At 44.0% G+C, this 10325-nt stretch overlaps 1 protein-coding gene across 3 annotated transcripts; it reads right to left on the bottom strand.

Annotated features, from left to right (window-relative positions):
* Positions 1–181: 181 nt before the first annotated feature.
* Positions 182–9350, bottom strand: marchf7 (membrane-associated ring finger (C3HC4) 7). Of its 3 annotated transcripts, none has more exons than XM_076730934.1 (11): positions 9192–9350; positions 6949–7138; positions 5642–5788; positions 5309–5480; positions 3549–3722; positions 2254–3460; positions 1782–1951; positions 1585–1688; positions 1198–1302; positions 1030–1078; positions 182–883 (listed from the first exon to the last, which is right to left on the bottom strand). In XM_076730934.1, the coding sequence occupies exons 2-11, from the start codon at positions 7126–7128 to the stop codon at positions 795–797; spliced, it is 2397 nt and encodes a 798-aa protein (XP_076587049.1). In that variant the 5' UTR covers positions 7129–7138; positions 9192–9350; the 3' UTR covers positions 182–794. The 3 variants fall into 3 exon arrangements, with proteins under 3 accessions (XP_076587049.1, XP_076587057.1, XP_076587066.1); XM_076730942.1 differs by having other exon boundaries at positions 9074–9224; XM_076730951.1 differs by lacking the exon at positions 9192–9350 and adding an exon at positions 7665–7774.
* Positions 9351–10325: the final 975 nt, after the last annotated feature.

Here is a 10325-nt window from a genome sequence, read left to right as displayed (position 1 = left end):
ATATCATTGTAAACTAGCAACAAGATTAGACTTATTCCCCCTCCACTGCATACAGAAAAATAACTGAGAAGCATTTTACAGTTTTTGAATCTTAATCTTCCAGCGCTGAATCACTGCTTTCAAACCACAGCTGATCAGTGTCTGAATTATGTAACCGTAAGTAAGAAGCCTGAGCAGGAGAGGCAGTTTGCATTCAATCTTTATTCCCAAAATCATAAGCATGAAAACTTATTTTGTACATACATAAAGCATTTCAAACACGAAGATGGAGAAAGTTCAATGGGTTAAGTTCAATGGGTCTCAGTGGGAAAGGTGAGAAGAACAGACGGAAAAAGGAATAATCAGGTTTTATATTCCCTCCGAAAAGCATCCATCCTGCATCACAACGTAAACGCTGCCCTTCCCTGCTTCTTCCATTTCTGCCTTTCCTTTAAACATTAAAGCACTTGTGGTATCACAGTTAAAAAGACTTGCATTTGTGTTTGATTATAACTGAATAAAGTGCACTCTTGCAGAAACAAATTCGGTGCTGTCAACCAGAATGTTTTACCAACTGGTTCGAGTTTGCATATCTGCAAAAGTCACCTGCAACAAAGGCGAGACGCATTGTGTGCATTCGGCATTTTTCTCTGCCGTTGCATTCCTGATGAATATGACGATGTAGAAGCATGTGTGAAAACGGCGTGAGCTACCGTACGGCGTGGAGAAGCCCTGCAACTTCAGATCCTCCGACCCAATATTTTTATTTTTATTTATTTTTTTTTTACCCTCATTCCACCACTTTGACATAACTGTTACTCATCTTCAAGATCGTCTTCCGGATCAGAAAAATCAATCGACGGTCTGTTGTCTCGGCTCTCCGCGTCACTTTCACCGTGGAGAACTGCAACCCAGAGACACAAAGTCAAATTCTGCAGCCACGAAATAACACCAGAGAAAACATCCAAGAGAGCAATCTACAGTTCACTGTGATGCACAGAGAAGCTGGGAGCTGTAAACAACAAAGTAGAGAAGGATTGAGCCACATACTTTCAAGATTGTCCATGTGTTCGTGAAGAATTCTCACCAGGTTGAATAACTGGGTGTGAAAAAAAAGACGTTTCTCTTCAACACAGGAACACACGAGTTTCATAATAGCACTGAATTAACACTACGGGTAAATCCAGGAAGTGTGTCTGTTAATGTGCGTGTTCTCACCCCAGCTGCATCGACTGCTCCCAGGACGTCAGAGAACCTCTGCTCACAGAAATGCAGCAGCACCACCAGATAGAGACCGCTGCTGATGAACTCATCATACTCTGACTGTAAAGCAGGAAAAGCAGCTTTCAGCAAACTGCACGTTTTTCATGCACAAGACCAGTGGATGCAGCCAGAGCTGCTTGTTTATGTGAGAGGTGAATGGGTAGCGCGTCACTGTTCTGATTGGTGGTGAGGCTGTTTATGTTTTTTTTATGGATAGTCCATCAATTCGTTATGTGACATAATAAAATCAACATACATCATTTGCTTCAATTAATTAGGAATGTATTGGGCACTGTAATTTTTTAAAATTCTCTCATAAAAGGAAATTAGATGGTGACTCACTTGCACGTGCGTCCTGTATAACTCCTGAATGTCAAAGTTGTCTATGTTCAAACGCAGTTTCTCCTTGCAGAGTTCACATGTTGTGATGGCCTCCAGGTTTGTGCCTAAAAGAGAAAAAAAAAACCCCCACAGTGATTTGTTTGACAAGACGTGGTTTTTCGTGAAAGCTGCAGCCAAATTAAGAAGTTTGTATTTACCCGAGCCAATCTTGGAGCGAAGCCACCTCTTGATGCATTCCTGGTGGACGTACTGCAGGCTGCCTGTGCAGCGGCAAGGCTGAATCAGGGGGTTGGATGCCGATTCCTCCCCCATCTGACAGATTCGGCACAGGTCGCCATCTTCCTCGTCAGAATCCTCCAGCAGCAGTCTGTAGCAGGACAGGAGGATATGTAGTTCCACTGGTGATACAGTGCCTGTATACATGTCTTGGCAGGGGTGTCTTAAAATCGGGCTAAATTTGTGTAGTCTGAACCAGGCATTAGAGAAGGAAACTGTTATGAAGCATTCTACTGTAGGCTAGATTGTGCTACCATATGATGTACATTTGATATTCATGTCATCCAACTCCCCGTGACACAGCAGTCGAGCACAGTATCTCATACCAAGCAGTTCTCTAAGAGGACAAGAAGTAACAAACGCATGCTTATGAGGGAGATCAAAATCCAATACCTCTCCTTGATCTTGCGCAGCTTCTCTTGATCCCTGCTGGAAATGGGCTTCTCCCTCTGGCCATCCAGCTGGCTCTCCACATCGCTCAGTGGACGCATAGACACTGAAACGTTTTCATACACTCCGAGTCTGCGGCGCGGAGAAAACTCGACCGAGGCATCTTCCAGCTCAGGCAGCGGCTCATCCTCCAGTTTGCAGGGACCACCTGCGCCAAAGGCCTCTAAACCAACTGCTCCCTCCTCCTTCTCCTCTTCATCCTCATCGCCCTCCTCCTCTTCCTCATCCTCATCATCGTCGTCATCATCTTCATCATCCTGTGATGTGTTATGCTCAAGGTTATCCCACCTTCTCAGTAAATGCTGCGGGCGGCCGTAGCTTTCTTCTAAGCCGGCTGTGGAGTGTGCGCTCTCGTCCCTAGCGTGTCTTCTAAGGCGAGAGAGGAGGGGAGGGCAGCGGCCGCGGAGGGAGGAGGAGAGCCAGGAGGCGTTGCTGCCTCCTCCACTGCTTGTGCTATTACTTCGGCTAACATCAGGCTCTCTCCACAATGACATCCTGGGCCGAGCCAGGCCACTACGATAGCCGTTGCTGTCGTTTTCCCGGATCGGGGCGAGGTCTGCTCTACGATTCCTGGGGACACCTGTGCTCGCCTCTGAACCTCCAGCGTTGGGCTCCACGCTAGCCATCTTGGCTCCCTCGTCACTGTCCACAGACTCTCCGCCAATTGATGGACTGTCATCGTCAAGGGAGCGAACGCTGGAAGATCCACTTGAGGAGTCTTGGCTGGAGCGGCGTGAAAAGAGACGGGACAAAAGGTGACGAGTGGAGCGACGGCCCTCTGGCTCTCCTCCTTCAGGGGCCGGCCTAAGAGGGAGCGTGGCCTCCGGTCTGGCCAGGGGACTGGTGCGCCAGGGGGTGCGGGAGGAGTAAGAAGAGGAGGAGATATCTGAGGAGGATTCAGGGCGTCTTGTTGGTTCCTGAGATGAGGAGAGGGTGGATGAGCCGCTCAAGAGGCGGGCTGTGGTTCTGTTGCTGAAGTCACGCCCCAGAGGAGAAGACCGGTGGGAGGTGGAAGATAAGAGGTGGCGATTTAGAGAGCTTTCTCTACTAGTGGAGGAGTAAGACGAGGAGAAGGAGGAGGTGGGAGGGTAGGCAGTCTCTTTGGGCCGAGCTCCCTGTGCATATGTGGAGGTCACCCTGTCTGTTGGATCTGAAATGAGAAGGATTGGCTTATATATAACAATACATTGAAGCAGGCTGCGTGCTATGTGTGAGTTTATGTCAGAAAATATACCTACACAAGGAGGAACCCAATCCTGAAGTCCGTCTTTCTCCCAAACCTGAGAGGCTGAGCTCACTCTTTGTCTCCAGCTCTCTCCTGGACAACAGCGGCTTTGCTGAGGAAGAAGACGTCTGTGAGAGTAAACGGCATGAGCTCCACGACGACTCGCGTGTGTCGTTTTGTTTTTCACCTGTTAAGAAACGAGTAGACAAACTGTTTTGAGATTTGCTGGGTTCATTTTCCAAACCAGTTTAAAAGCATTTGACTTGACATCTCATTTAGATCTGGTACACTTTTTAAATAAACCAAATACAGGCTAAGAAAATGTATTTTTTCAGTGTAATCATCACTAATTACTTACATGTCCAGATGTTCATGTATTAGTATCTATGTCTGGTAACTGCTAGTTGAAATTATGATCAAGTGCGACTAAATCTACGGCTGACAGAGACCGTGCAGAAAGGCTTTCGCTCCACAAGCTACCCCCAAGTTACAGCACATTTAACATCTGGAGCTGGTTGCAAGTGTGAACTTAACAAACACTTATGTTACTGCTGAGTAGAGTGAAGATTTATGCAGCCCTAAATTAAAACTGGTGACACCACGTAAAGCAGTAGAGCTTAAGAGATACTAAGTACTTACACATAGTATATGCTCAGTCTCACTGTTGCTAACATAGCTAAAAGAGATATAATGGGATGGTCCTCACGTTTGACCATCACCTTCCCAACACAATATACCTTAAGTTAGAAAACTTCAAATGTTAGAGTAAATAACTTTGTTAGGTTAGCACGACCACATATTACCCACTCATTACATCTGAAACACACACATTTCTCCATGTATCTCTATAAATAAATGAAGTCATGCCTACATTTACATGGGATCATCAGTTTCGTTAATAAATCATTTGGCCTCCTAAAACTATTTATTTTGGCAGTTACATCACAGCTTGTAGTGACTTCCTCTTTGATACATGGTTGATCCAGTGCTGCATGTTTGCTGCTAAAGTGTTTACTTGCTAAGATGTTCCTTAAGTTTAAATGGTGCTGTGTAATAAAGTTAAACAACACTTCCTTATAACTCCCAAAGGATTTCACACACAAACTTTGTAATGGATCTAAGAATAGCTGGTGCAACGTGATCCTGGAATACAACTGACAACAAAACTCAACACCAGCCAACACCTACTTCCAAAGTTCAGACATTTATCGGCGTAGTGTCACGCCATTGGCTGCATTTTTGCAACTATTTATGTGCACCAGTAGCCCACCACTCTAGTTCAGTCATGTTTCCCTAAAGAATTATTTAAATATGGTTTACTATAGTTGTTAAATATGTAAACCACGCATGTTATCACAGATGCACCACTGTTTCACCACTGTTACCACCTGCACTGAAACCAAATCAGGCTACCTGACAGGCTACTAAATACCCAGTATGTCCTGTGTATAAAGTGTGAATGATCACTGACGCTCGATGTAATTTGATTTCCTGGTATTTCAGGTCATCCGTGTTAGCTTCTACTGCTAATGAACTAACAACATGGTAAAAAGCAGCCATCTAATTTTGGCTCTCCACTGCAGGTGAGTCAACTAAAATGAGGAATGTGCAGCTCAAGCCAGGCGGTGGGGGTGCGCTCTGGACAAACTGTATGCAGTGTGAATTAACATGTCCAACCCACATCAGAGCAATAAAATACAGGCGTAAAAATCAGTGAGTGTTCCCTGGGGCAACAGTTTTTCTCATGACCTCCACAAGTCTGGTATTATGTACCTCTGCCACTGCTAAGCCCATTACTGGAATAGGTGGATCCTGAAACTGAGGTGCTGGGCGTTCTTGAGTACAGTCCTCTGTTGCTGTATGACAGTTTGGCCCTTTTAGAATCGCCATCATCAGTGGCGTTCAACAGAACTGAGCGCATCCCCAACCTCCCCTCAGAATCAGTCTGGGAAAATGAAGGCAGACATTAAAAAAAATGCATTCATATTTCAGTGATATCATTCAGAAATGTTCCTCTAACCTCCACTCTAAAACGTTTTAAAGTTTTAGAGAATACATTTCACCAGGCTGTGTTTTGCCTGCTATTAATTAGTACGGCTCCAGTACCAGTTTGCTCCTGCTGCTGAGAGGGGATTCAGCCCACGGGCGGTCATAAGATCTGCTGGAGGCTGTTCGAGAAGAGGGTAACTTCCAGCTGGCGGAGCAACTGTCAGAGCTGCTGTAGTCTCTGGATGACCCCAGGAGACGAGAACTCTTCAAAGGGAGAGAAGGTAAAAAGCGTGTTCACTCTTCCTGTCTCTTTGTAGTGGGACAATCACACAAACACTAGTGGCACTATGGAGTCATGTTTTGATGAGTGGTTCCCCATTTTGTTTGCATCTTGGGGCCAGCCAGCACAGGCGCAAGCGTGTGGTGAAATACATATTTCAACAGTCTCACTTTTTTTTTTTTTGGTGGGCGTAATGTGCCAAGAAACAAAGAGCAGGGAAGAAGAAGACTGCTCGCTGACATTAATATGGAAGTAAGCAGTGGGTTTTAAAATATTCAACAGACTGGCTTTGGTAATGTTTTCGGAGCACGGACATGCACTCAACTGGTTGGTTGGTTTCTGGGGAGAAACACTGAATGTAAACATCAATGCACACAATTTCCTTTTTGTTGTAAGATTCGTCTTTGAATTTGTGCTCATCTCAGTACCCATAATAAATTGAATCATGGAAGGGGAATGGTTTGTTGGGTCTTTGCACCAAGCTAGCTCTTCTGGAAAGAAGAGGAACAACTAAACAGGGCCCAGGCCAACAGTAACACTATCTTTTGACACAGGCCATAATGAGAAGTGGGACTAAAATATACACAAAGTGTGCCAAGGAATCTAGGCTGCCCTATAAAAAGACCTCCAAAGAGTCTACTGTTGCACCACTAATAGATGTAGCTAGCTACTGTACCAAGTTCCAATGGGAACATGGAAGAAAAGAGCTTACGTGAATGTCCTCTCTCTGGAATACACCAGAAAGGCAGATGAGTAAAGCCCCAAGACGAACAGGTACACAGATACAGTAGGATGCCATGGGCCCAGCAAGTGCTGCTGTTGTTGTTATTGTTGCTCTGGACTGTTTTATTCAACTTAAACCAACACTATCACCCTGCATGACCTTTCATACCAGGCTGAATTACATGAAGCTGGTGTTAACCTCCAATGACAGCTATGAAACAGACACATATCTAAAAAAAACTCTGAAGACTGATACAGCAAACTAAGGGAGTGGTGTAGTCCATCTGAATTTAAACTGTCTGTGTTGTAAGTCAGTTTATAAAGGGGGGTGTAAGCTCTGTATAGACAGCAATGCTATGCAGGGTTCAAAACCTTGAGCCATTTCTTTGCCATAAGCCTGAAGTATAAGCCATCAGCCTACCTGTTGGTCCAGATCTGCTTTGTAAGCCGATGATGCCCTCGGGAAGCGGTCATTGTTGAGCGCTGTCTCCCTACTGTACAACCTGCTGGAGCCCAGTGATGAGGAGGAGACTGATGGACTGGATGTGTAGGACGACCTTAAGCTGGGCAGACATGGAAGTCTGCGAGACCTGGAGTCCATCACGGATTGCCTGTTGGGACATGAGAATGAGAAATCCAAAGATGTTATTGGAGGATAGTCGAGGTGTGCTGGCAAGAAGCGGGAGGAACTTTTCCCAACATTCCCCACCCAATGGAAAGACAGGGCATGAAGTTTACACCTTGCAGCACGGAGTTTTAGAGGGGCCTGCAACCTCTTGATCTGACAAGCAGCCAGGCTTGGTGGGACGGTGTGTGAGCATGTCTAATTTGTTGACGGAGTACACGTGACAGATGTGTCTGTAAACACCAAAACCTGCCATCATGCTGCTTCCCGGCCATGGTATCAAGGTCGAGCTGCCTATCTTAGGGACTATGAACTCTGTCACAGCAATCTGACACTCAGCAAGCAGCAGCACTCTGAGCTGCGTGTCTAAGCAAACAGGGTGCTCTACAACAGCTATAAGATGCTGAGATTGTTTAATATTAACCTGCCTTACTATATCTAACACACAGTGCAGAGTCACGCAAATTGTAAAGTTCTCTTAAGTGCTACAGACGTATTAGTTGAAAGCCAACCTGAGAGGAAGAGTTGAGAGTTTCTGACATAAAGTGGTACGGTACAAGTTATTCCCTGGTAGTGATATGGATCCATGGACATTAGCTCGAGCACCTGTGGCCAAAGATAGCTCAGCAAGCCAGCAGCCTGTCAGACTGAAATGAACAGCAGTAAATAAGGCAGGATAACGAGAACATTTGAAACCACAACACAGCACTTCAATCTTTAAACCACCTGCAACAGAATACGAGATAATAAGGAAATGCAAATGCTTTATTATTTAACAATAAACAAAACAGTTAAGTAGAAGTAGTCCAGGAAGTACATCTTTTAAAGGAGAACAAAATATAAGATAATGTGCATATCATGCATAAAAACTTGTGCTTGTGTGGTTAACCACTAGCTGATGTATGCTATGTTACAAGCTGCAGATATCATGGCAGTTTATTAAGGTACACCTTTCTAAAATTACCGTAGTCTAATGGACAAACGTGCCGCAATTAAATGTTACTTTCACAAAGTTTATGATGTTCAGTTTCTGCTGCAGCTGTTTCAGGGAAGTGTTGGCTCAACTTTTTGTTCGTTTTGCAGTCTGTGGTTTGTGGTGTTGCACAACTGTATTGCCTTAAACGGAAAGATGTCTATAATGTTTTCTTCAACCCAGCTAGGTTAATGAGGGTAATGCTATTCAGCTGCACCATAAATCACAGGCTTCACAAACAACCATAAAGGTGAATTAACGACTTTTATGACACAGCGTCCAATTAAAAATATTACAACATTCATAATGGTAGGTTTTAACAGAGAGCTGTTTATTAGATTACTATAGTTTTAACTAAGGCGACTAAAACAATGACAACTGACCACGAGCTCTGTGTTGTTAGCTAACCTGAGCAATAGTAGCTATAAAGATAAGTTAGCACCTTATTTGAATACAAAGGGTAAGCAAAGACACTTTGTCATTCACTTGAACTACAGACTTGCTAATGTTTTCGACGTTAAACAACATTGTCCTGCCCGCTTGCCTCGCCATCTTGGTTATCTTTTCTGATGCCTTCTGACGCTTTGCTGACTGATAATTTACGAACCGTCTCCTGAACACCCAATCTCAAATAAGGTTAAACGTTAGCTAGCTAACTACCTAACTAGCCTTACTGTTAATGTTCGGTTAGCTACAAAACAACGTTAGCAGTTAACGGTTAGCTAATAAAGAAAAGGACACTGCTTTGCGTGTTTAGCATTTGCAAAGTAGTTGTCATTAAGTATTAACTTTCCCTCTGGTGGCCGTTCAAAAATGGTAACGGAATAGTTCAGCTGCTGTTTTCCGACGATTCGGCAGAGCTGTCTGCTAGAGCGGCTGGCAACTCGGTTAGCTACAAGCTAGCTGGTTAGCTTGACATTTGTACTGTAATAAGTCCTGAAATCTTACTTTGACGGTTCAGTGGCGCTGACTTAAACGTTGAGTGATGCTTGTTTGAGACAAGTCTCAGTACCAAGTGACTATTTATTACACGTTAACACAATGCACTGTCAGCAGACATCCTCACCTTTGATTTGTCTTGCTTTAGCACAGCAGGAACGATGGCGTCTGTGTTGACTGCTGGTAAATGCAGCAGGTCAGGTGATTTAAAGTTACCATGACCCGGAGGGAATGGCTCAGCAGAGGAGGTTCATCATCCTCATGCACGGGGTTCATCCACGTTTCTGTGAGTACATTTTGAGCTATTGCTTTAATGCACGTCGACAAGAAGTGACACATTTGTGGCACTGATAAAATTAAAGATCACGTCTCATAACGAATTTTGACGCCTCAGATATTTCCAGGGCAGGCAAGTCAAACAGCGCCACCACGTGGCTCATATAAAATCAATCATATTTTCGTTTTTGGGGATCGATACCACAAAAACAAAATGAAGAATGAAGAATGGCCCATTTCAGAATAATATAGATTATATCACTGGATTATAATTGCATGCATTCATATGGAAGCATCAGTAATGTTGGAAGTGGGGGTAATTTTAATGACTTTATGTACTGCTGGGGAGCTTAATCCATTTAAATACATCATGATTTCAGTTGATTTATATTTTGTATTAATAACCTAAATCTGCACAGTAACTGGTGACAAATCAAATAACTTTAGTGGAGTAAAAAGTAAAATCTTGGCTTCCGAAATGTAGAAGTATAAAATAGCATAAAAAGGAAATTATCAGGTAAAGTTGAAGTGACTCAAAATTTTAGGTCTACTTAAGGACAGTGCTTGATGAAATGTGCATTGTCAAAATATGTAGCTGTACATATGATGCCTCAAACTTCCTTTGTTACTTCTGTTTTCACAGCAAGGTCTCAGTTCTCAGCCACACAGGCGGCGGGTACTGTGTGCACGCTCCTGAAACAGTCTCACCACTTAATGGCTTAAAATAAGAGATATGTGTTTGCACTCACAAACAAAAAAACACCTCAGAGTATCAAGATTTACACAACATGTGGGATGAGGAATGAGCCTGGCATTATTAACAGCATGAGAGGTGCCAGTGTATTCCCCGTGGAAGGTATCGTATGTGCCATGTCTCTGCAGTCATTACAACTGCTCGGTTTTGTTAGTGAGTTTGGGATGTTGACAAAGGCTGCATCTGAAGCAGCCCAAACTTCAGCCAGTGAATCCAGAAATGACACCATTT

Source organism: Chaetodon auriga, chromosome 1, assembly GCF_051107435.1.
Source record: "Chaetodon auriga isolate fChaAug3 chromosome 1, fChaAug3.hap1, whole genome shotgun sequence".
Classification (NCBI taxonomy): Eukaryota; Metazoa; Chordata; class Actinopteri; order Chaetodontiformes; family Chaetodontidae; genus Chaetodon; species Chaetodon auriga.
This window is presented reverse-complemented; position numbering and strand designations above follow the sequence as displayed.

Bases quoted from the DNA above. Each gene is read 5' to 3' on its own strand.
- marchf7 (XM_076730934.1), bottom strand. From the start codon at position 7,128: ATGGACTCCAGGTCTCGCAGACTTCCATGTCTGCCCAGCTTAAGGTCG. The intron at 5,789-6,948 runs GTAGGCTGATGG...CTCCCTTTGAAG, and splicing joins AAGCAGATCTGGACCAACAG to AGTTCTCGTCTCCTGGGGTC. The intron at 3,723-5,308 runs GTACATAATACC...GTTTCTTAACAG, and splicing joins TGGGCTTAGCAGTGGCAGAG to GTGAAAAACAAAACGACACA.